General features: G+C 43.1%; 1 protein-coding gene across 1 annotated transcript; it reads left to right on the forward strand.

Moving 5' to 3' along the window:
• Window positions 1-3691: 3691 nt before the first annotated feature.
• Window positions 3692-24453, forward strand: LOC137304358 (intercellular adhesion molecule 1-like). Its single transcript, XM_067972918.1, has 8 exons — window positions 3692-4053; window positions 9025-9300; window positions 11873-12187; window positions 13514-13807; window positions 17003-17290; window positions 19307-19552; window positions 19939-20220; window positions 20781-24453. Exons 1-8 carry the CDS (start codon window positions 3987-3989, stop codon window positions 20966-20968), a joined length of 1956 nt encoding a protein of 651 aa, XP_067829019.1. The 5' UTR covers window positions 3692-3986; the 3' UTR covers window positions 20969-24453.
• Window positions 24454-27398: the final 2945 nt, after the last annotated feature.

Here is a 27398-nt window from a genome sequence, read left to right on the forward strand (position 1 = left end):
CACCAAGAAGCCTTAGTAAAATTTAAGTCAATGGGAATCAGGGGGAAAACTCTCCAGTGGCTGGAGTCATACTTAGCACAAAGGAAGATGGTAGTGGTTATTGGAGGCCAATCATCTCAGCCCCAGGGCATTGCTGCAGGAGTTCCTCAGGGCAGTATCCTGGGCCCAAACATCTTCAGCTGCTTCATCAATGACCTTCCCTCCATCATAAGGTCAGAAATGGGAATGTTCGCTGATGACTGCACAGTGTTCATTTCCATTCGCAACTCCTCAAATAATGAAGCAGTCCGAGCCTGCAGGCAGCAAGACCTGGACAACATCCAGGCTTGGGCTGATAAGTGGCAAGTAACATCACGCCAGACAAGTGCCAGGCAATGACCATCTCCAACAAAAGAGAGTCTAACCACCTCCCCTTGACATTCAACGGCGGTACCATCGCCGAATCCCCCACCATCAACATCCTGGGGGTCACCATTGACCAGAAACCTAACTGGACCAGCCATATAAATACTGTGGCTACAAGAGCAGGTCAGAGGCTGGGTATTCTGCAGCGAGTGACTCACCTCCTGACTCCCCAAAGCCTTTCCACCATCTACAAAGCACAAGTCAGGAGTGTGATGGAATACTCTCCACTTGCCTTTATGAGTGCAACTCCAACAACACTCAAGAAGCTTGACACCATCCAGGATAAAGCAGCCTGCTTGATTGGCACCCCATCCACACCCTAAACATTCACTCCCTTCACCACCGGCGCACTGTGGCTGCAGTGTGTACCATCCACAGGATGCACTGCAGCAACTCGCCAAGGCTTCTTCGACAGTACCTCCCAAACCCGCGACCTCTACCACTTAGAAGGACGAGAGCAGCAGGTACATGGGAACAACACCACCTGCACGTTCCCCTCCAAGTCACACACCATCCCGACTTGGAAATATATCGCTGTTCCTTCATCGTCACTGGGTCAAAATCCTGGAACTCCCTTCTATCAGCACTGTGGGAGAACCTTCACTACACGGACTGCAGTGGTTCAAGAAGGTGGCTCACCACCACCTTCTCAAGGGCAATTAGTGAGGGGCAATAAATGCCGGCCTCGCCAGCGACGTCCACATCTCATGAACGAATGAAAAAAGGCTGTCCATCAGTCCTCTGGCACTATCCCCTTTTCTAATGAATTTTTATAAATGTGATTCCTATATTTAAAAAGGGAGATAGAACAAGTCCAGGGAACTAGAGACCAATTAGCTTAACGATGGTGGTAGGAAAGATAATGGAATCCTTACTCAAAGATGTAATCGAAAAACATCTAAAAATAATAAAGAATAGTCAACACCGATTTCAAAAGGGAAGGCCATGATTGATCAACCTTAATTAATTCTTTGAAGAAGTAACAGAAAGGGTAGACAAGAGTAATGTAGTAGATGTAATATATTTGGATTTTCAAAAGGCCTTCGATAAGGTACCGCATTGTAGACTCATGACTAAGGTCAGACCATGTGGAGTCAGAAGACAATGGATAGCAAGCTGGCTACAAAACAGAAAACAGAGAGTAGGGGTTAAAGATAGCTACTCAGATTGGCAAAAGATGGGAAGTGGTGTTCCACAAGCATCGGTGCCGGGACCACTGTTGTTAATGATTTGGACTCGGGAATCGGAAGTACAATTTCAAAATTTGAGGACGATACCAAATTAGGGGATGTAGTTAATACTGAGGAGGACTGTGACAAAATATAGGATGACATTAATAAACTTGCAGAATGAGCATGAAATTGGCAAATTAATTTCAATATAGACAAGTGTGAGGTGGTGCATTTTGGTAGGAAGAAGAAGGGGCCACACATGTCTTGGAAAATAAGAGTCTAAATTGGGTAGAGGAGCAGAGGGATCTGGGGGTACAGAGACACAAATCACTAAAAGTAACGATGCAGGTTAATAATGCCATAAAAAAGCAAACAAAGCACTGGGGTTCATTTCTGGTGGGATATAATTGAAAAGCAGGGAACTTGTGTTAAACTTGTATAGGACCTAGGTTAGATCACACTTGGAGTACTGTAAACAGTTCTGGTCTCAATAAATAAAAAGGATATAGAGGCACTGGAGAAGGTGCAAAAATGATTTACTAGGATGATACCAGAACTGAGAGGTTATACCTATCAGGAAAGACTGAACAGGCTGGGGCTCTTTTCTCAAGAAAAGAGAAGATTGAGAGGTGACCTGATAGAGGTCTTTAAGATAATGAAAGGGTTCGATAGGGTAGACGTAGAGAAGATGTCTCCACTTGTGGGGGAGACCAGAACTCGGGGCCATAAATATAAGATAGTCACTAATAAATCCAATAGGGAATTCAGGAGAAACTTCTTTACCCAGAGAGTGGTAAGTATGTGGAACTTGGCGTAGTTGAGGTGAATAGCATAGATGCATTTAAGGGGAAGCTAGATAAACACATGAGGGAGAAAGGAATAGAAGGATATGTTGATGGGGTGAGATGAAGAACGGTGGGAAGAGTCTCCTGTGGAGCATGAACTGGTAAAGACCTGTTGGGCCAAATGGCCTGTTTTTTCTATGATTCTATGATTCTGTGCTGTACGTTTTATATAATTCTATGTAATATATGTAATAGTGCCTCTGCTATCTCTTCCCAAACTTTTAATATGCGCGGATGCAATCCATCAGGACCTCTAACCTCTAACCCTAAGCCTCATCAACCCTTACTCCTAAAATTATAGAATCATAGAATGGTTACAGCACAGAAGGAGGCCATTCGGCCCATCGAGACTGTGCCAGCTCTTTGTAAGAGCAATCCAGTTAGTCCCATTCCCCCGCTAATATCTCCTTATCTGGCTCGGCTTCAAATCAGAACGTCACAACCTAACCTCTAACCCTAAACCCCACTAACCCTAACCAAAATCCCTAACCTAAGCACCCTAACCCGAGTCAGGTGTGTGATGTAGGATGGCTGCAGTGTCAATAGTCGCTCCGATCTTGGGCAAGTTGGTGCAGGAGCAGTAAATTCCCAATTTATTTCCCCATCAGACAGCACTGGAGGTTTGCACTGCTGGAGTACCCGAGCCTCGGGAGAACAACAACAACAACTTGCATTTATATAGCGCCTTTAATGTAGGAAAACTTCCCAAGGCACTTCACAGGAGCGATGATCAAACAAAATTTGACACCGACAGGTGACCAAAAGCTTGGTCAAAAAGGTAGGTTTTAAGGAGTGTCTAAAGGAGGAGAGAGAGATAGAGAGGTGGAGGGGTTTAGGGAGGGAAGTCCAGAGCTTAAGGCCTAGGCAGCTGAAGGCACAACCGCCAATGGTGGTGCGATTAAAATCGAGGATGCGCAAGAGGCAAGAATTGGAGGAGCGCAGAGATCTCGGAGGGTTGTAGGGCTGGAGGAGGTTACAGGGGTGCTGGCCAAGATCAGGCAGGTGAGTGAGGTTTGGAGCTTTACTGCAGGGGATGATACAGTTCTGAGAACTCTGCTTCATCCCGTGGTAAGTGAATAGCTCCAATCAATGTATGGGCAGTTAGTCCAGTCCTGGGAATGGAGTATTGTGGGAGAGGGTTGCTGAACTGTGTATAACGTTATAAAGGAAATAGTGACAGTGTATCCTATGTTACAGGGAAGGATGTACTGTAGTAAACAAAGTGAACAGCCTATTATGGTCATGTACAACACGGTGATTCTAGCCTGTTGGTGAAGGACATGTTTAATTGTTTAATATTATGTGAATACAAACTGGAGATGTGTAGATTTTTGAAAAGCTGCAAAATGCAGACTGAGTGGTGAAATTTCGCACACTGTCATTCGGCTGTTATTTCCCGGAAAGGGTGTGTGGATCACACATTCATTGACCCGAGAAACGGCTGTGGAACCGAAGCTCTCAGTCAGTCCATAAATAAATAGATTTAATCAAAAACTCGAAAGTTTGTGAAACTTTTAGGATCATTGGAAATCCGGAGCACATGTTCTGTTGAAGCTCGATCATTATGGATTTTAGACTGATTTCACCGGTTGAATATTTTTGCCTTTTCACATTAACTTTCATTGTAACAGGTGGGTAAAGTGCTTTTAAATATAAGTAATATATTTATTTACATACAATCAGATAGTATTTAGATGGTATTAACATCTGAGCAGTTAAAATGATATCCGTTGCTGTTAGTTTTATTCTGTGATCGACCGTTGCTGGTTTCCTGTCATATTTGGATGGTTTCGGTTTGACAATAGGAATAAAAAATTGACGTTTTCTATTTCTACCTAAATAATGGTGAGGTCGATAGAATTTTATTTTAAAAAGAGGCGCGTAGTCAGAGATTTGTTTCATTCACGAATGTACCTTGAATCAGGACTAACAGTTGGTGGCTTGAGAACGTTATTCCCTATTTATTTTGTCTTGTGATAAATGTAGGAAATACTTCAGTCAGTTTCACGGTTACTAGTCTCTTCCACCGTGTTTCTTGTGCTCGGAGAGGGAAGAGGAGTTTCTGGACTGTATTGCTGCATTGGGGGAGATTTTCAACTTGCTGCTTGGATGACAAACTGCCATTGCAGATTGGCCACCCTTGCAAAAGCTGCCCGATTTCCATTTCCGTTCAAATCGGCCTTTCCTCCATGACTCTAACCTCTCTAAATAATAAACCACAACTAAAGTGCACATTCTGTTCTGCTGCAACAATGTATAAAATACACACAACCCACCATTCTTTTTCCTGAGGCTCTGCTTCCCTGGGTGGCTAAACCTGCATTTCTTTCACCTGTTATGGGCCAAGTGCAGGCAATTGGGACTAGCTTAGTGGTATAAACTGGGCGACATGGACATGTTGGGCCGAAGGGCCTGTTTCCATGTTGTAACTTCTATGATTCTATGATTCTAGTGGTTTTAGGTGGAACCCGAGGGCCAGTGTGGAGAGAGGTCGGTGGCTGCTCATATTCTGCTGGCTGCATCTCTGGAGCTTGATTCTAGGCAGCCTGGTGCCCTCTGAGGGGAAGGCTGAAGGCCTGGCAAAAACTGTTGTCCTGAGAGGACTTATCAAAGGGCTCTTGGAGTCCAGATACATTGGGGGTGTGGGGGGAATTTCCTCTTCCCTGTGCCTGAGGAGCTGGCATTCTCAAGACGAATGCAAGTGGAAAAAGGGGCAGAGGCTTTTTATATCAAGTCTGCTCCCATTGGCCTGAGATTTCCTGGATTTCTCTACTGGACACAACTGGGCCTGTGGCTGCAGTAGGCATGGACCCAGTATACCTATTGTAATGAAGCAGAAGAGGGCATGCTGAGCCTCTGGATTCTTTCTCTGATTCCTGCGACTGTTGGGTGCCCAAGCTTTGGGGTGCTTGAACAAAGTTGAGGCAATGGCCTACCACTGGAGATAGAGTTCGGAGTTCTGTGAGGGTCCCAGGGGCAGGTGGAAGATAATTCAGGCAGCTTTGTATTTCAATTTTTTACCGTTTCCTCCTCTACTCCAGGACAACTTAAAGCACTTCTTACATTGAGTTACATTGAAACTACAGCACAAAAACAGGCCATTCGGCCCTACTGGTCGATGCCAGCGTTAATGCTGCACACGAGCCTCCACACTCCCTACTTCATCTAACCCTACCCCTACCCTTATATTCCTTTCTCCATCATGTGTTTATCTAGCTTCCCCTTAAATGCATCTGTGCTATTTGCCTCAACTACTCCTTGTGGTAGTGAGTTCCAGATTTTCACCACTTTTTGGGTAAAGAAGTTTCTCCTGAATTCCCTCTTGGATTAATTAGTGACTATCTTATATTTCTGACCTCTAGTTTTGAATTACCACAATAGTGGAAATATTCTGTACATCTACCCGAACAAACTCTTTCCTATCTTAAAGACCAATATCAGGTCACCCTTCAGCTTTCTCTTTTCGAGAGAAAAGAGTCCCAGCCTGTTCAGCCTTTCCTGATAAGGATATCCTCTCAGTTCAGGTATCATCCTTGTGAATCTTTTTTGCACCTTCTCCAATGCCTCTATATCCTTTCTATAATATGGAGACCAGAACTGTGCACAATACTCCAAATGTAGTCTAACCAAAGTTCTATACAAGTTTAACATAACTTCTTTGCTTTTCAATTCTATCCCTCCAGCAATGAGCCCGACTGCTTGATTTGCCTGTTTTATGGCCTTATTAACCTGCGTTGCTACTTTTAGTAATTTGTGTATCTGTACCCCAAGATCCCTTTGCTTCTCTATCTTGTGTACAAATGTAAGGAATCTGACAACACCAGGTTATAGTCCAACTGTTTTATTTGAAAATCACAAGATTTCGGAGGCTTTCTCCTTCGTCAGGTGAGTGTCGAGGCTCATTGAAAATTACCGCATATATAGTCAGAACAATGCCTGGTGATTACAGACAATCTTTCCAACTGCCATTAGCTTGTGATTTTCAAATAAAACAGTTGGACTGTAACCTGGTGTTGTAAGATTCCTTACATTTGTACACCCCAGTCCATCACTGGCATCTCCACATCATGGCTATCTTGTGGTGACTTATTATCCAAGCAGTGTGTGGCCTCCTTATTCTTCCTACCAAAATGCACCACCTCACACTTAATTATATTGCAATTCATTTGCCAGTCACAACCTACTCTGCATTTTGACACATTGTTCCTCTGTATTAATTACACTCCACCCCCAATTTGGTGTCATCCGCAAATTTTGAATTTGTACTTCTGATTCCCGAATCCAATTCGTTATTGTAAATTGTGAAGAACAGTGGTCCCTGCACCGTCCCTGTGGAACACCACTTACCACCTTTTGACAGTCTGAGTAGCTACCCATAACCCCCACTCTCTTTTCTCTTTTATAGCAAACTTAGGAACAGAGGAACATAGGAACATAGGAACAGGAGGAGGCCATTCAGCCCCTCAAGCCCACTCCACCATTTGATAAGATCATGGCTGATCTGTGATCTAACTCCATATACCTGCCTTTGGCCCATATCCCTTAATACCTTTGGTTGCCAAAAAGCTATCTATCTCAGATTTAAAATTAGCAATTGAGCTAGTATCAATTGCCGTTTGCGGAAGAGAGTTCCAAACTTCTACCACCCTTTGTGTGTAGAAATGTTTTCTAATCTCACTCCTGAAAGGTCTGGCTCTAATTTTTAGACTGTGCCCCCTACTCCTAAAATCCCCAACCAGCGGAAATAGTTTCTCTCTATCCACCCTATCTGTTCCCCTTAATATCTTATAAACTTCGATCAGATCACCCCTTAACCTTCGAAACTCCAGAGAATTCAACCCCAATTTGTGCAATCTCTCCTTGTAACTTAACCCTTGAAGTCCGGGTATCATTCTAGTAAACCTACGCTGCACTCCCTCCAAGGCCAATATGTCCTTCCGAAGGTGCGGTGCCCAGAACTGCTCACAGTACTCCAGGTGCAGTCTAACCAGGGTTTTGTATAGCTGCAGCATAACTTCTGCCCCCTTGTACTCTAGTCCTCTAGATATAAAGGCCAGCATTCCATTTGCCTTCTTGATCATTTTCTGCACCTGTTCATGACGCTTCAATGATCTATGTACCCGTACCCCAAAGTCCCTTTGGACAACCACTGTTTTTAACTTTTTACCATTTTGAAAGTACCCTGTTCTGTCCTTTTTTGGTCTAAAGTGAATGACCTCACATTTGCCTACATTGAATTCCATTTGCCACAGTTTTGCCCATTCACTTAATCTGTCAATATCCCTTTGTAATTTTATGTTTTCATCTACACTGCTTACAATGCCACCAATCTTTGTGTCATCGGCAAACTTAGATATGAGACTTTCTATGCCTTCATCTAAGTCGTTAATAAATATTGTGAATAATTGAGGCCCCAAGACAGATCCCTGCGGGGCTCCACTAGTCACATCCTGCCAATGTGAGTACCTTCCCATTATCCCTACTCTCTGTCGCCTTTCGCTCAGCTAACTTCCTGACCAAGTCCGTACTTTTCCCTCGATTCCATGGACTTCTATCTTAGCTAACAGTCTTTTATGTGGGACTTTATCAAATGCCTTCTGAAGTCCATATAAATAACATCCATTGACATTCCCCTGTCCACTACTTTTGTCACCTCTTCAAAAAATTCAATCAGGTTTGTCAGGCACAACCTACCTTTCACAAATCCATGCTGGCTCTCTCTGATTAACTGAAAATTCTCGAGGTGTTCAGTCACCCTATCCTTAATTATAGACGACAGCATTTTCCCCACAACAGATGTGAGGCTAACTGGTCTATAATTCCCTGGTTTCCCTCTCTCTCCTTTCTTAAAAAGCAGAGTGATATGTGCAATTTTCCAATCTAGAGGGATGGTTCCTGAATCTAGAGAACTGCTACCTAATGCTCTGACGTTAGCCATGAGTCTATAATGTGGTACCATATAGAAGGCCCTTTGAAAATCTACTTCTTGCTGCTACTTTCCAAAGCTGATAGGCCTGCAGATGCACTGGGATTTCCTGTCAGAGGGCAGGCCTCTGCCTGGAGCTACTCTGGGTTATTTCAAATCGTCCAAGGGGGCTAGAGGCAGCTGTCCCCTCTCATACACATCGCATCTGAGGAGCAGTGCACTTGTTCGATGCTCAGTGAGTGGCCATAGAACAACATTTCCCCTGTTACGCCAAATGGCTTATTCCATTAGTTTGGGATGTCACCTCCTCAAAAAAAAAGTTCAGCACAGGTGGTCAGGTAAGATCTACCCCTTTTAAAACACATTGGTTGTCATTATTAGGTTTATTTTGATTGAAAATATTTGATATGTGTGAACAAGAGAGGCCAATAATTGTGATGAGAAACATTTACATTTTTCTGGATGTTGTATGGAAATAGGCTGATATTTACTATTGTTGCAGTAACAGCAGGGGGTGTGTGAGGTCAACTAACTGCACAGAAAAGGTATTCTGCTTTAAACAGAGGCTTGTTTATTGGGCTAGTTAGAAAGTGCACTATTATTTTGGGGACTCACTCTGGGCGATTCATTCTGGATTCCATATCCCTGTATTTACTGTGATTTGTTTTGTTGGCAGCAAACGTGGCTGGATTTGAGGTTTGGATCAACACAAACCCCCCAGCTGTGGAATTTGGAGACTCTTTGGAGGTGAACTGCAGTACAACATGTGGAAACCCATCAATGACTGTGGAATATAAACCAGGGATACATCCTAACAGAACGAGTGATCGTGACTGGATCACAGACATTTTCCCGAGTGTCCAGAATTGGGATTTGGTAGTGCCATGCAGTATAATCTGTTTATCAGATAATAATAAGCTGATGGAGGGGAAAAAGGTGGTCACCGTATACAGTAAGTGAAAACTCTTGTTCGAAGATATTTGGTTGCAGTGCGGTGAAAGGCTGTAAGTGAAAACAGTTTAGGTTGTGAAAAATTTCCCCTGGTTTACAACAAACAGTGTATTAGGTGAGGCAAAGAACTGCACTGGTAGGAAGTGGGTTTACACTCAGTACCCAGACGGTAAGTTCACAATCTTAGCCAGGTTAAGAGAGTGGCATTGAGTGGAGGCATTTGTGCAGAAATAGGGAAAGGAAAATTGTAGTGTAGGTGAACTCAGTTTCAGATGAAGAGCCAGTGATATGAACTCACATCCTGCTATTTCATAGCGCAAGGTGTTGGTACACCAATGCATTGCATTGTGGGTTAGCTTTAGAATCTTGTGGGTTAAGGAATGTTCCCTGGCTCGTCCATTTCAACAACTCAGCTTCACAATAATCAACATTAAAAACATAGAACATAGAATCATAGAAAATTTACGGCACAGAAGGAGGCCATTCGGCCCATCGTGACTGCGCCGGCTGAGAAACGAGCCACCCAGCCTAATCCCACTTTCCCGCATTTGGTCCGTAGCCCTGCAGGTCACGGCTCTTCAGGTGCACATCCAGGTATTTTTTAAATGAGTTGAGGGTTTCTGCCTCTACCACCCTCTCAGGCAGTGAGTTCCAGACCCCCACCACCCTCTGGGTGAAAAGATTTTTCCTCATTTCTGCTTTAATCCTTCTACCAATCACTTTAAATCTATGCCCCCTGGTTATTGACCCCTCCGTTAAGGGAAATAGGTCCTTCCTATCCACTCTAGGCCCCTCATAATTTTGCACATATCAATCAAATCACCCCTCAGTCTCCTCTGTTCCAAGGAAAACAACCCCAGCCTATCCAATCTGTCATCATAGCTAAAATTCTCCAGTACTGGCAACATCCTCGTAAATCTCCTCTGCACCCTCTCTAGTGCAATTACATCCTTCCTGTAATGTGGTGACCAGAACTGTACACAGTACTCAAGCTGTGGCCTAACTAGTGTTTTATACAGTTCCAGCATAACATTCCTGCTTTTGTATTCTATGCCTCGGCTAATAAAGGAAAGCATTCCATATGCCTTCTTAACCATCTTATCTATCTGTCCTGCTATCTTCAGGGATCTGTGGACATGCACTCCAAGGTCCCTCACTTCCTCTACACCTCTCAGTATCCTCCCATTTATTGTGTATTCCCTTGCCTTGTTTGCCCTCCCCAAATGCATTACCTCACACTTCTCCGGATTGAACTCCATTTCCCACTTTTCTGCCCACCTGACCAGTCCATTGATATCTTCCTACAGTCTACAGCTTTCCTCCTCACTATCAACCACACGGCCTTTCTTTGTGTCATCCGCAAATTTCTTAATCATGCCCCCTACGTTTAAGTCCAAATCGTTAATGTATACCACAAAAAGCAAAGGACCTAGTACCGAGCCCTGCGGGACCCGACTGGAAACAGCCTTCCAGTTGCAAAAACACCCGTCGACCATTACCCTTTGCTTCCTGCCACTGAGCCATTTTTGGATTCATTTTGCCACATTCCCTTGGATCCCATAGGCCTTTACTTTTTTGACCAATCTGCCATGTGGGACCTTGTCAAAAGCCTTGCTAAAATCCATGTCGACTACGTCATTTGCGCTACCCTCATCGATCCTCCTTGTCACCTCCTCGAAAAATTCAATCAAGTTAGTCAGACACGACCTCCCCTTAACAAATCCATGCTGACTGTACTTGATTACTCCGTGCCTTTCCAAGTGACAGTTTATCCTGTCCCTCAGAATTGATTCCAATAATTTGCCCACCACCGAGGTTAGGCTGACTGGCCTGTAATTACTCGGTCTATCCTTCACTCCCTTTTTAAACAACAGCATAACGTTAGCAGTCCTCCAATCCTCCGGCACTACGCCTGTATCCAGTGAAGTTTGGAAAATGATTGTTAAAGCCTCCGCTATTTCCTCCCTGGTTTCTTTTAATAGCCTGAGATACATTTCATCCGGCCCTGGTGATTTATCCATTTTAAATGATACTAATCCCCTTAATACTTCCTCTCTCACATCGCTTGATGCATTGCAAAAAACTTTAGTTTTCTGGTCCATTCTATCTTGGACCATATGACAAGGCCAAAGGAACAGGAACATTCAATTATATCCTGACTGATCTGTATCTTAACTCCATTTACCCGCTTTGGTTCCATAATCCTTAATACCCTTGCCTAATAAAAAGCTATCAATCTCAGTTTTGGAAATTTCCAATTGACCCCCAGCCTCAACAGCTTTTTGGGGGAGAGAGTTCCAGATTTTCACTCCTCTTTTGTGTGAAGACGTGTTTCCTGACATCACCCCTGAACGGCCTAGCACTAAATTTAAGGTTATACCCCCTGGTTCTGGACTCCCCACCAGAGGAAATAATTTCTCTCCATCTACCCTATCATATCCTTTATTCATCTTGAACACCTCAATTAGATCAACCCTTAATCCGTATGTTGGGGGCAAGAGAGAGTGGAACTGGTGGTGTTCAGACGCACGTTATTTCAGTGAATTCTGATAACTGTGATTCTCCTTTAACAGATCGAGAGTTAAAGATTACTTCACCCCCTAAAGTGCTGGAGGTTAACAAAACCTATAGTCTGGAGTGTATTGGTCCGAGGGTCTATCCAAACAATAAACTCATACTCACATGGCTGAGAGGGAGTGAGATTGTTCAGAGAGTTTCCACAGGAGTAAAAGGTTTCCCGGATGACGATAAAAGATTGAAGAATGTTTTCAATTTCACTGCAAGTGCGTCAGATGATGGACAGGAGTACATCTGCTTGGCAGAAGTGGACTTGGGCTCCAACACTACAAAACCAATAACAAACTCCTCTGTGGCTCTGCAAACTTACTGTAAGTTCCACTCGAGCAATAATTGCTGATATCTTTTTGAGAATGGGCTAACTATCTACAATTTGTAGAAAATAAACAATGAGAAGTAAGATGGAGAGAATCTTGTCATTGGCTGCTGTTTAATCCACATCACCAAATCTGTTGGTGTTAATGGATAAAATTTGTTCATCTTGGACCCAGTTGCAAATATGCAGTTTTCTCACTTCTCCAAAGCGTAAATGCAAATTAAACTGCACATTTTTTAGCCAGCCAGGGAGTGCACAAAACTTGGTTTGAAGGGGTCAACAAAGATTTTGCAAGACCTCTTGTACCAACTAGAGAGTCTTATTAACTTGACTCCAAAATGTCATCCAAGACCCCAGCCTGATTCCTGCTGTCAAGAAGAGTTCTGCAGCGTAGAAAGAGGAAGGCTGAAGGAGAGCCGCATGGAGCTACATAAATATTAACTGGTATAGATAAGTCAAACCCAGAATATTACTCTAGAGTAAGAAGATAATAGAAAGCATCCTTTTACTCAGAATAATCTTTCAGGCAAGGCGAGGATAATAGGGATGTTCAAAAAATAGTTGGTGCTGGGCTAGGAGAGATAAGCCATTAGAGGAATGAGCTTTATGGGCCAAATGGCATTTCCCCATCCTTGATTGCTCTGATGCAACAATCCAATTGATGCAAAGTATGTTTATGTCCAGGATGGCTCACTTGCTGATTTTATTATCACCGCTCGGCTGCTTTTGCCAGATGGCAGGCGGATGCTTCCCAACAGTGACAGGGATCTCCGAAGGAAACTCACCTGCCTGCTCTTGCACTCCTCGTGGTGGTCAGTAGAGGTGGTGGTCAAGGAGCAGATCAGCCGTTCTCTCGATGCAGTTCGAGGGAGGAAAGAAATAACTTGAAAAATTTACACCCATAATCACCCACACTGAAGTCCAAGCCTCAACTGGGATGTTGTAGGCAGATGCAAGTAAAGATCACACCGAGTGAAGGTAAATCAGTGAGTGCATCAACCTCTACCCCACTCCTAATGGCTGGCACAAACGTAGCAGTTAGATACTCGGGCTGCCAGCCTGCCATCACTGCTGGATGTTGTGTGTAGCAAAGGGCAATCTCAAGAGTAGGAAGAATTAATTTTAAAAATGAAGTATGTGACCTCCTGATTATGGCTCCAGTTGCCTCACAGCGGGCAGGTATGACAGATTTCTGGGAGTCGAGTATAGCTCTAGTATATTGGGCATCTACCAGTACTGGTCAATTTTCCGCTCTGTCCATTAGTAACTGAAACACAGCATAGCAAATCAAAATAAAGTGAGGTTTTCTTGTGTGTTGCAGCTTTTACGGATCCTCCTAGAATCCTTAATAAAGACCCGATAGAAGTGAAGCAAGAGGTCACGTTAACATGTGAGGTCCCAAACGTCAATCCTGCTGAGAAGATGAGAATAAGGTGGTCTCAGGATGGTGAAGAACTGAAGACAATTGCATTAAGGTCAAATTCCAATACTGTCTGGGCAACAACACGATGGACACCACAAGAGTCTGGTCTGATGGAAGTTGTCTGTACAGCAGATTTTGAGGAGTATCCATCAATTCCACCAAGAAACGACAGCTTTTTCATTATGGTGTACGGTAAGGATTCTGGATGTTTTGGGCATTCTGATCAGGCAGCATTCTGATAGTTAAAATTGTAGCATGTCAGATTTACATTACTTTAAAAAATAAAATCCCCCCTGTTGAGTGACAAATTAGGAAATTTATGGAAACAGACACTCAGTATCCCCTGATCATAAGGGATTGTTACGGACACTCGGTATTCCCTGATCATAAGGGAGTGTTACTGACACTCGGTATTCCCTAACCATAACGGAGTGTTACTGACACTCGGTATTCCCTGATCATAAGGGAGTGTTTCTGACACTCGGTATTCCCTGATCATAAGGGATTCTTACGGACACTCGGTATTCCCTGATCATAAGGGATTGTTACTGACACTCGGTATTCTCTGATCATAAGGGAGTGTTACTGACACTCAGTATTCCCTGATCATAAGGGAGTGTTACTGACACTCGGTATTCCCTGATCATAAGGGAGTGTTACTGACACTCGGTATTCCCTGATCATAAGGGAGTGTTACTGACACTCGGTATTCCCTGATCATAAGGGAGTGTTACTGACACTCGGTATTCCCTGATCATAAGGGAGTGTTACTGACACTCGGTATTCTCTGATCATAAGGGAGTGTTACTGACACTCGGTATTCCCTGATCATAAGGGATTGTTACGGACACTCGGTATTCCCTGATCATAAGGGATTGTTACTGACACTCGGCATTCCCTGATCAAGAGGGATTGTTACTGACACTCGGTATTCCCTGATCATCAGGGAGTGTTACTGACACTCGGTATTCCCTGATCATTAGGGAGTGTTACTGACACTCGGTATTCCCTGATCATAAGGAATTGTTACTGACACTCGGTATTCCCTGATCATAAGGGATTGTTACTGAAACTCGGTATTCCCGGATCATAAGGGAGTGTTACTGACACTCGGTATTCCCTGATCATAAGGAATTGTTACTGACACTCGGTATTCCCTGATCATAAGGGATTGTTACTGACACTCGGTATTCCCTGATCATAAGGAATTGTTACTGACACTCGGTATTCCCTGATCATAAGGGATTGTTACTGACACTCGGCATTCCCTGATCAAGAGGGATTGTTACTGACACTCGGTATTCCCTGATCATCAGGGAGTGTTACTGACACTCGGTATTCCCTGATCATCAGGGAGTGTTACTGACACTCGGTATTCCCTGATCATTAGGGAGTGTTACTGACACTCGGTATTCCCTGATCATAAGGAATTGTTACTGACACTCGGTATTCCCTGATCATAAGGGATTGTTACTGACACTCGGCATTCCCTGATCATTAGGGAGTGTTACTGACACGTGGTATTCCCTGATCATTAGGGAGTGTTACTGACACTCGGTATTCCCTGATCATAAGGAATTGTTACTGACACTCGGTATTCCCTGATCATAAGGAATTGTTACTGACACTCGGTATTCCCTGATCATAAGGGATTGTTACTGACACTCGGCATTCCCTGATCATTAGGGAGTGTTACTGACACGTGGTATTCCCTGATCATTAGGGAGTGTTACTGACACTCGGTATTCCCGGATCATTAGGGAGTGTTACTGACACGTGGTATTCCCTGATCATTAGGGAGTGTTACTGACACTCGGTATTCCCTGATCATTAGGGAGTGTTACTGACACTCGGTATTCCCTGATCATTAGGGAGTGTTACTGACACTCGGTATTCCCTGATCATAAGGGAGTGTTACTGACACTCGGTATTCTCTGATCATAAGGGAGTGTTACTGACACTCGGTATTCCCTGATCATAAGGGAGTGTTACTGACACTCGGTATTCCCTGATCATAAGGGAGTGTTACTGACACTCGGTATTCCCTGATCATAAGGGAGTGTTACTGACACTCGGTATTCCCTGATCATAAGGGAGTGTTACTGACACTCGGTATTCCCTGATCATAAGGGAGTGTTACTGAAACTCGGTATTCCCTGATCATAAGGGATTGTTACTGACACTCGGTATTCCCTGATCATAAGGGATTGTTACTGACACTCGGTATTCCCTGATCATAAGGGATTGTTACTGACACTCGGTATTCCCTGATCATAAGGGAATGTTACTGACACTCGGTATTCCCTGATCATAAGGGAATGTTACTGACACTCGGTATTCCCTGATCATTAGGGAGTGTTTCTGACACTCGGTATTCCCTGATCATAAGGGATTGTTACTGACACTCGGTATTCCCTGATCATAAGGGAGTGTTTCTGACACTCAGTATTCCCTGATCATAAGGGATTGTTGAATCAATTGACTGTAAACACAGTAAAATTTCTGATCTTGACAAAGAATATCCATGTTACAAGAGAAAAGAGTTGTATAGTGGTGAGGATTGAATACAGTTGTTGAGGATAGACTATGATCTCAGATTTTTTACTCCTATTCTAACTAGATCAGGTATCAGTGAATGAAAGTGATGATCGTTCCCTCCCCATCCGTCCGCAGTGGAGTCACTGGATGTGTTTTTGTCGCAGAGGCACATCACGTGAATCAAACTGATAAAGCAGCTGCTGACACACAACCAATCATGTCTGAAGAATGAATTTTCTTGATAATCAGTTAGCAGTATATGAATTGGCCGATGCATGCTCTGAGATAAAAACAGAATGTCGAATCAGGTGAATGTAATTGGAAACAAAAAATATCTTCAGACATAAAGAAAGAAGGAATTTCCATGCACCCTCAGCAGATCACAAAGTGCTTCACAGCCAAGGGTTTATTTCTGAAGTGTAGTTACCATTGTTTCGTAGGCAGACGTCCTCTGAAGTGACCTGGCAAACCACTTGTTGTAAACCAACCAGGCCAACTAGGATGGGTAATAAAAGTGACTTTGCCAGTGTTTTTTGCCTAAATCCCGAGAACAATTTTTAAAAATGCACACAGAAAGGTTCCACAAAGAGCAATGAGCTGAAGGACCATTTCATTTGTTTGGGTGGTTTTGGTTCAGTGATGAATGCTGACTAGGATACTGGGAATACAGGGAGAACTTTGAAAAATGTCAGGGGCCATGTATATCCACCTGATACAATTCAGTGATGTGGATGGTGAGAAATAAGCACTGAGCATAGTTGCCTTTGCCTTGTTATTATAGTCACGCTGAGGGGCTGCAGGACAAGCTTTGGGAATGTTTCTAACAACGTTTTTCTATTATTTTTATAGTTTTCTCTGCCCCTGAAATCCAAGTACCGACCATCCTTGAAGGAAAGGCGGTTAATATTACCTGCAGTGTGTTTAATGTCTCAGGGGAACTTCAACTCAGACTGAAGAACAGAAACAACGTATTAGTGAGTAAATCAAGCAGCACGGAGCTTACTATCTACCATACTGTGGATGCACAAGCAAAGCTGGATGGACAGCAGTACACCTGCGAGGCTGTACTTAAACTTCAAGCTCAGTCAAAGACAAGCCCTATTGTTAAACAACAGAATGCCACCCTCCATGTCCAATGTAAGTAGCATCACTATGGTTACAAAAGGTTAGTGAGGGTGTTTATTTCAAATGGAGACCAATGAATAACCAACTCTCTTCTACCAACTCTCCTCTTACTCTTAAACAAACTGAATTGGTCTCCTCACACTTGGCCTGCTTTCCAGTGGCTCTTTCCATCACTGAGGACAATCAGATGCAGAAGCTACTGGACGGGGCAGTGTGGGGAGCCACAGGTTCCTTACTCAGTGTGTGTTTCCCCCAAACAAAGCACTGCATTCCAGGCTGAACTTAGGGATGGTCAGTCCCACAAACCTCTCGCCGCTCCCTGCCTCCCGGCTGTGAGTTCCGTGCTGCAGCGTGGTGAGCTTAAGTCTCCAGTGCTTCTCCACTTTTCTTCTGCACTCCCATCGACCAAGCCCTTAACCCACTTTACCCACCTGCAATGACACCCTCCTGCCGTTGCATCTTAGATCTATTCAAAAGTCAAATTAGATAGTATCTTGAAGAGAAATACATCGGTTACAACTGGATGATGGGCTAGATGGACCTCCAGTGTTTTCCAGTCTTGAGACTTTCTCTGTTTCAATGTTTCTCTATTTTACCATCACATTATCGTATCAGGCGAAATAGGATCATTACTTCCCAGAGTACTTCCCCACGAGTGTTGGACAAATACATCACTCTTTCTGCAGTACTCATGAGCTACTCGTTAGCTACTCATCCTTCACCTTTGCTCTATGTACAATCATCTCCACTGAAAATACTTTCCTGGCATTCCCCATCCTCCCATTAAATAGGTCTCCTTATGATGTGTATTAATCCCTTACAGTACAGCAGCCCAGGGTGGCTCAGCTTCCAATTTTCCCTCTTATCCATGTGGAAATGAGTGGTCTTCACTTTGCATCTCTCTCAATGGTCTGGTCAGGACATGGTCCTTGCGATGTGGGGGACTGAGGGCACGGTCTCACATGATTGCACTCTGTGGCACAGCACACTGAGGCACTAATGGACGGCTTAGGGGAGTCCTCGGTCTCAAGTGCTCAAACCTCATGAGAGTTGGGGATATAAAATATCTAAGGGGGTGCACAATTTCTTTTGTGTGGGGATCTGGAGGCAACTTTGGGGGAATGGGTTCAGGGCATGGGAGTTTAAAAAAGCTGCTTTCTGAATGCAGTGAGAGAATTTTTAATATCGACCTTTACTGTGCATTGCCACCCAGTGGATCTGTAATGGAGCTGCTTGCTTACACACAGCTGACTTCAAAGACAGAAATAGAGTTCCACTGCTGGGTTTGGCACTAACTTTACATGGCAGGTCTTTCCATGTTGTAAATGCCAATCGTAGTGCCACCGATAGCGTGACTGGTACTGCAGGTAACTGTTGACGGTTCCTATGGGTTTTCCCATTGCCAGAGCCTGACAGGAGTTTACAATGTAATTTGCAAAGGATTGTTGCGACTCACATAGTGATTTTAATATATAATAAATATATTGATATGTCGTTTGTAGTGTTCATTGGATTGTTTATTTAAAAAAACAACTGTATCAGATTTATTTAAACAGGTTTGTTAAAATAGCATAGAAAATTCATGCACATTGCATTAACGGATTAATTACTAATATTGCACTGTAAGATTTCAACAATAGGTCCATCTAACTAGAGAGCTGGAAACCTCATTTTAGAAGCCTGTAAATTAACCCTTTCACTCTTCTCCATTCTCATAGAGTGGTGTTGGGTCAGCTATTCAGAAACCCACTACAGAGTGAATAAGAAATAACATAGGGATTTGTCAAAAGCAGCATTCAGAAATTTGCTTTATATTTGCTGCAGAGTGCAGGGAGATTTACTCTGCATCTGTCCTGTGCTATATTTGACCTGGGAGTGCTTGATGGTGACACTGTGTTTTAAAATAGAAGCATGTTTTATTCTGAGCACTGACATCTGGAGAGCACCAGAAAGAAAGATTTGAAGAATACTTGAGTTTTGTGTTGTTCAAATTCATGTTTCAATATTTTATTCTAATAAATTTTATAGATCCTCCAACAGAAGCACAGGTCCGTAAAACAGCTGACGACTGGATCGAAGGGAAATCACAGACCTTATCATGTAATGCAGCAGGGAACCCAGCTCCCCAAGTGTCCTGGATCAAAGATGGACAAATATACTTCAGAGAGAAACTCCACATCCCATCAGTCCAACTGAGGGATGGTGGTCAGTACATGTGTAGGGTCACCAATGAGTATGGATCCAAAAACTCCTCTCTGAATGCAGTCATTATGTGTGAGTAACCATTCCAGGAAGTTTACTTTTTGAACAAATTCCTTTATTCTGAGGGGTGTGAACAGTGTGCCTGTGTGATATCCTTAAGAAATCAGATCCAGTGAGTGACTGTTGTGTTCAGTTTATATTTACACAAAGACACTGCATTTCATCCAGGCTACATAAAATGACAGGCGACTGGGAGCAAATTCCGGGGAGTAACATTCTCTGAGCTTCAATCCAACTGTTGGGAAGACAGTTGTTCTGAACTGACTGTTGGAAGATGGATGAGAGTGCAATATGTGGCTAAGTTTGGGCATCCAGCTAATCAAAGCTCTGCTGTGGTTCTGTGTTTCAGTGGTCCCGTGGGTGTGCCTGCCTATTTTCATTGTTTTTTCTCTTTCCAGATAAACCACAAAACACAAGCATATCAGTAAACAACAAAACTGTGTCAGGGTCTCCAATACACGTCAGTAAAGGAGATGAGGTTACTATAACCTGCAACTCCAATGGAAACCCCCCGGCTACATTTCAGTGGGAAGCCCCCAGTAAGGGCAGCAACGATGAGACCGGCCCTCCTGGAGTCCTCCGTATTTCTCATGCAACGTCAGAACATCATGGAATTTATAAATGTAGAGCTACCAATAAATACGGAACTGATGAGAAGGAAGTGGACATCAGGGTCAAAGGTCAGTTTGTAATCTTGGTCACAACTCATTTAAAAGGATAAATAATTAACCCTTTGAGGACTGAAGCAGCATTTTTGTTATTTCAAAATAAATCCTGAATATTATGTTGGTTCAGTTAATTCTGTGATTTATTTAATTTTTTGTCCTCATGTTTTGGGCTGAAAAATGAAAGATGAACAAGAAATTTAATAGAATTAGACTCAAAGTGGAGGGACAAACAAACTGAGAGGAAGTAGCAGTGAAATGAACCAGAACCTGCTTAAAAGAAAAATAGGAAATTGTTACATGGCGGATGACCTTTATATCGGAGAATGGAAAGAAGCTCGAAATATATTAACGATTTTAGAGGGACAAGGAGTGTGTGAGTAGGTAATCAGGAATGGGCCATGGTGTGGGGAGAATGAAATGAGGTGAAGAACACAACTGGAAAAGCAGAGGGATTGGCTGAATGTAGCACACTAGAGATTCAATGAAAATTATGCTTGCAAATAAGCTACGGAATAAAATGTATTGGCCTTGGAATAAGTGAATGATTTGTATTTTTATTAATGTTTTCACAGATGAAACATGGATATTTATAATTCTGGTGATCGTAGGAATCATTGTGGTCATATCGATAGTGGTAGCAATTATCTGTTACAGGAATTACACGGCCCATAAAAAAGGAATGTACGAAGTACGCAACAATTCACTGATCGCCAACGGACTTGAACTTCAGGAAAATATCCCTTTAAATATTAATCAATAACCCCATGGGATAACAACAATTACAAAAAATATTTAGCCAAGAAAAAGAATTGTTGATTGTTCAAGAAGAAATCCCCAACTACTACTGTTTGATTGTCCTTATTAAGGGAAACAACTGATTACTGTTGTAAAGTGCTACTCGCAGCACTCATTATCCTAACTGTAAGGTCTTCAGATTTATTTTGAAAGATGCTCTAGATTTTTGGGAAAGTTTTATGAATCATTTGTATTTAAAAGTTGTTTTGATTTTTCCAAACACTGGAAAATCATCTGAACTTTAGCATCTTTGAAGTGTTATCACCGATAGCAACAGTTACATGGAACATAGGAACAGGAGGAGGCCATTCAGCCCCCACATTGAGCCTGTCCCACATTCAGTTAGATCATGACTGATCTATATCTCAACTCCATTTACCCGCCTTAGCTCCATATTCCTTGATATCCTTACCAAACAAAAATCTATCGATTTCAGCTTTGAAAATTTTCAGTTGACCCCCAGCATCCACATCCTTTTGGGGGAGAGAGTTCCAGATTTCCACTACCCTTTGTGTGAAAAAGTTACGGGAACTTTCTTTCCAACTAAATGAAATGAAAACTAGAGGGATAATTCTATGCTCTCAGCAGGGAGCCACGTTCACAGTGAGCACGGATCAGAGAGAGGGCTACAATACTATAGCCCAGTTCTTTGACACATGCTCCCTATGAGCCAGCCTCCGTGCTGCGATTGCAGAATTATCCCCTTTAAGTGAAATTTGTTTTTAACTAAAATAACGTGTTTTTTTTGTGGCTGATGAATAAGGTACCTTAGTGGTCTAGCTGCTGTTTTATAATGCATTAGTTGATGTCTTGTAGCATTGAGCACAGGGAGTCAAGACCAAGTGTGTTTAGGTGAAGTGGCATTAGATGGCGTGGCATAATTGGATCACGGTGCACAGATGTAATTCAGTCCCCATTTTAAAGTCAAACCCTCTGAAGTTATTTTTGTATTTCCATTGTAAATTCCTGGGGTATATATTGATGTGTGTGCACCCATTTCTCAGGTGTAAAACAGGTACAAAGCATACCAATTTATTAAGTAGGCAAAGTACTTCATTGGCTGTGACGCACTTTGGGACATCCTGAGGTTGTGAAAGGCGTGATAGAAATGCAAGTTCTTTTCTTTTCTTTTTTTAAAAAGTGTTGATAAGAGAAGCGAGGTTTCTGAACAGAAGGTATGTGCTAAATGCAAGATGATTTAATAATAAATACAAATTAACCGAGTAATAATCTCAACTTTATAACTTTTTTTTCCAAAGCTCTTTACTGGTGCTAGTTCTTCAGCAGGAGCTATCCCCCATTCCCATTTCCCTGCCCTGTAGCGGGAGTGCCCGCTGTATCTGTTCCATTCAATCTGCCTAATTTGTCACCTCAAGCCCCATGGGTCAAGTGACAGAAAAATGTCTGTCATTAGAGTTCTGAATAAAATGACAGAAGAGGTTTTTTTGTTCCCCTGGCAACCTGTTAAGTGACTTGAGCCAAATGAAGATTCACACGTTTCGTGCTGTCATTGCACTGTATATTTTTCTACCTCAAGAGCTGGAGAAATATTTAGCATGATGTGCAGAAATAATCTGCCAGTGGGGAAATGTGCTTGTATCCTTAATTGATTTTATGTTCTCTAATATTTTCAAGTTTCTGTAGAATGTCCTTGGGGGAGGGTTCAAAATGTATGTACACGCCCTTCACTGAAATTAAAAACAGCTTCTGCCTAAATGACCAGCGGTGTGCCTCAGGGATCGGTGCTGGGTCCGCTGTTATTTGTTATTTATATTAATGATTTGGATGAGAATTTAGGAGGCATGGTTAGTAAGTTTGCAGATGACACCAAGATTGGTGGCATTGTGGACAGTGAAGAAGGTTATCTAGGATTGCAACGGGATCTTGATAAATTGGGCCAGTGGGCCGATGAATGGCAGATGGAGTTTAATTTAGATAAATGTGAGGTGATGCATTTTGGTAGATCGAATCGGGCCAGGACCTACTCCGTTAATGGTAGGGCGTTGGGGAGAGTTATAGAACAAAGAGATCTAGGAGTACAGGTTCATAGCTCCTTGAAAGTGGAGTCACAGGTGGATAGGGTGGTGAAGAAGGCATTCGGCATGCTTGGTTTCATTGGTCAGAACATTGAATACAGGAGTTGGGATGTCTTGTTGAAGTTGTACAAGACATTAGTACGGCCACACTTGGAATACTGTGTACAGTTCTGGTCACCCTATTATAGAAAGGATATTATTAAACTAGAAAGAGTGCAGAAAAGATTTACTAGGATGCTACTAGGACTTGATGGTTTGACTTATAGGGAGAGGTTGGATAGACTGAGACTTTTTTCCCTGGAGAGTAGGAGGTTTAGGGGTGATCTTATAGAAGTCTATAAAATAATGAGGGGCATAGATAAGGTAGATAGTCAAAATCTTTTCCCAAAGGTAGGGGAGTCTATAACGAGGGGGCATAGATTTAAGGTGAGAGGGGAGAGATACAAAAGGGTCCAGAGGGGCAATTTTTTCACTCAAAAGGTGGTGAGTGTCTGGAACGAGCTGCCAGAGGCAGTAGTAGAGGCGGGTACAATTTTGTCTTTTAAAAAGCATTTGGACAGTTACATGGGTGAGATGGGTATAGAGGGATATGGGCCAAGTGCAGGCAACTGGGACTAGCTTAGTGGTATAAACTGGGCGACATGGACATGTTGGGCCGAAGGGCCTGTTTCCATGTTGTAAACTTCTATGATTCTATGATTCTAAGTGCCACTTAATGTGATGGCATAGTTCTAAAATCTTGCCAATATTGGTATAGATAAACCAGGATTGTAAATAGTGACAAAAAGTGCTGTTTTTTACCCCTTGGTGTGACATTTTTGTACAAGTGAACAGTTTTTTTTTGTTTTTTCTCTTTTTAAAGGTTCTCAGATTTTGCTAAAATACTGTATTTTAACAGTGAATAAAGATCAATTGGAAATGTTGGAAGAAGTAACTTTTCAAAGTTTTACTTTCAAAAGTAATGTTAACATTGCTTCAAATATAAATGTAATGTTTTTAAACTAAGTATTATTTCTGTTTTTCTCTGGACACTGTCTTCCTGGCTCAGAGTTAAAATTTATGGCCCTGTAATCTGATCACCTCATGGAACAGACTGAATGAACAAGGTGTGATTCTGCAATCAAATCAGAAAAGTTTTTTCTATACACAGACCAGGCAAGAGAGAGATTGCTCCCTCTGGTCAGTCAGAAGCAGCGAGAGATGCCAGGGTGAGGCAAGAATATGTTCAGTCTATGACGGAGAAAGTTATGTACAGTTAGCTTAGGGGCAGCCAGCTTGAAAGCAAATTTTCATCTAGAATGGCAGAGTTGTGTTTTATTTGGTTTCATTGCATGTGGAACCCTCTGTGAAAACTGAATTCTGTTCATTCAAATATAGCATGTAAAATAAATCAGTTTATTGTTTTGTATTCATACCTTGTTGCACTAGACTGCTTTTTGGTCTGTCTTCCGTAAAGACAGGACAATTCAACAACAACAATAACAACTTGCATTTATATAGCACCTTTAACGTAGTGAAACGTCCCCGGGCGCTTCACAGGAACGATTATCAAACAAAATTTGACACCAAGTCACGTAAAGAGATATTAGAACAAGTGACCAAAAGCTTGGTCAAAGAGGGAGATTTTAAGGAGTCTCTTAAAAGGAGGAGAGAGAGATAGGGAGGCGGAAAGGTTTAGGGAGGGAATTCCAGAGCTTAGGGTCTAGGTAGCTGAAGGCATGGCCGCCAATGGTGGAGCGATTAAAATCAGGGATGCACATGAGGCAAGAATTGGAGGAGCGCAGAGATCTCGGAGGGTTGTAGGGCTGGAGGAGGTTACAGAGATAGGGAGGGGCGAGGCCATGGAGGGATTTGAAAACAAGGATGAGAATTTTAAAATCGAGGTGTTCTGGGAACGGGAGCCAATGTAGGTCAGCGAGCACAGGGTGATGGGAAAATGGGACTTAGTGCGAGTTAGGATACGGGCAGCAGAGTTTTGGATGAGCTTGAGTTTATGGAGGGTGGAAGATGGGAGACCAGCCAGGAAACCAATGGAATAGTCCAGTCTGGAGGTAACAAAGGCACGGATGAGGGTTTCAGCAGCAGATGAGCTGAGGCAGGGACGGAGACGGGCGATGTTATGGAGGTGGAAGTGGGCGGTCTTGGTGATGGAGCGGATATGTGATCGGAAGCTCATCTCAGGGTCAAATCGGAGGCCAAGGTCGCAAACGGTCTGGTTCAGTTTCAGAGAGTGGCCGGGGAGAGGGATGGAGTCGGTGGCTGGGGAATGGAGTTCATATGTGATATTGCAGTAGCCGGCATATGCAGTAAGGGTTCTATTTTGACCCAAGCTCATGTTATTGCCTAGCAAGATATTGAGGAGTTAAAGTGATCATGGCCCAGTGCTGTCGCGCTCCAGCAGGGTGTGAAGAATAAAGACTATCACGGTGGATAATCTTTCTTTTCTGGTAATGGCACAATGGCACCAGTGACTTCTAATCGCCCTTTAGCATCACCAGCAAGAATGCAGTGTTGCAGCTTAGATTGCATTTTGAAATAAATTTGTATGAATTTAAATTTACAAAATATGTAAAATGTAATGGGCATGAAAATTACCTGATTTTCAGAATCGGTGTAAGTTTAATGTTCCAGACATATTCCATTCTCACCGCTAGAGAATGGAATTATAGTGTCTTCAAAGAAATCTTAGTTGAAGCCAAAATGCGATCTTACTTTCACAGGTGCCTGTTTTTTTGGAGAGCTCTGGCAATAGCCTCCTTGTCAATAAACCACACAGGCAGTTTCCATTAGAACAGAGGAGATTACACGGTGATTTGATAGAGGTGTTTAAAATTATGAAGAGGTGGGACAGAGTAGATAGAAGCAGACTGTTCCCAGGGTTTGAGGGATCTCGAACCAGGGGACATGGATACAAAATTAAATGTAACAAATTTATGACTTGGAGCAGCAACAACAACAACAACTTGCATTTATATAGCGCCCCTAACGTAGTAAAACGTCCCAAGGCGCTTCACAGGAGTGATGATCAAACAAAATTTGATACCGGGCCACATAAGGAGATATTATGACAGATGTCCAAAAGCTTGGTCATAGAGGTAGGTTTTAAGGAGCGTCTTAAAGGAGGAGAGAGAGGTAGAGAGGCGGAGAGGTTTCGGGAGGGAATCCCAGAGCTTACAGTCTAGGCAGCTGAAGGCACGGCCGCCAATGGGGGAGTAATGAAAACCGGGGATGCGCAAGAGGCTGGAATTGGAGGAGCACAGAGATCACGGAGGGTTGTAGGTCTGGAGGAGGTTACAGAGATAGGGAGGGGCGAGGCCATGGAGGGATTTGAAAACAAGGATGAGAATTTTAAAATCGAGGTGTTCTGAGACCGAGAGCCAATGTAGGTCAGTGAGCACAGGGGTGATGGGCAAACGGCACTTGTTGTGAGTTAGGATAAGGGGAGCAGAGTTTCAGAGGAGCTCAAATTTATGGAGGGTGGATGATGGGAGGCCCGCCGGGAGAGTATTGGAATAGTCAAGTCTCGAGGTAACAAAGGCATGGATGAGGGTTTCAGCAGCAGATAAGCTGAGGCAGGGGCGGAGACGGGCAATGTTACAGAGGTGAAAGTAGGCAGTCTTGGTGATGGAGCAGATGTGTGGTCGCAAGCTCTTCTCTGGGTCATATAGGATCCCAAGGTTGTGAACAGTCTGGTTCAGCCTAAGACAGTGGCCAGGATATCGATGGCTAGGGAACGGAGTTTGCAGCGAGGACCAAAGACAATGACTTTGGTTGTCCCAATATTTAGTTGGAAGAAATTTTTGCTCATCCAGTACTGGATGTTGGACAAGCAGTGTGACAAATGAGAGACAGTGGAGGGGTTGAGAGAGGTGGTGGTGAGGTAGAGCTGGGTGTGGTCAGCGTACATGTGGAATCTGACGTGTTTTCTGATGATATCGCCGAGGGGCAGCATGTAGATGAGAAATAGGAGGGGGCCCAGGATAGATCCTGGGGGACTCCAGAGGTAACAGAACAGGAGAAACATTTTTACACAGAAGGTTGTGAGGTTGTGGAATGATTGAAACAAAGTCAGTGAAAGGGATAAAGGGATATGGGAACAGGATATCAGGACTACTGCTCGAGTGGAGGATAAACACCAGTGCAGACTGGGTGGGCCAAACCGTCCGTTTCTGTGTTACGTTTTCTATGTAATTTTCTGCTTTGTCAGCACACTGTGTAAGATGGTAAAGTAAGGCTGTAGTTCAGTTTACAAGATCAAATAATAAATATGGATAAATAAGACAGGCATATTTTAGCTCATTCATCAAGGTAAAAAAATAAAGTTCCCTTCCCCATCACTGCAGCTTGAATTAATCTAGG

The sequence above is a fragment of the Heptranchias perlo genome, chromosome 37 (genome assembly GCF_035084215.1).
Source record: "Heptranchias perlo isolate sHepPer1 chromosome 37, sHepPer1.hap1, whole genome shotgun sequence".
Lineage (NCBI taxonomy): Eukaryota > Metazoa > Chordata > Chondrichthyes > Hexanchiformes > Hexanchidae > Heptranchias > Heptranchias perlo.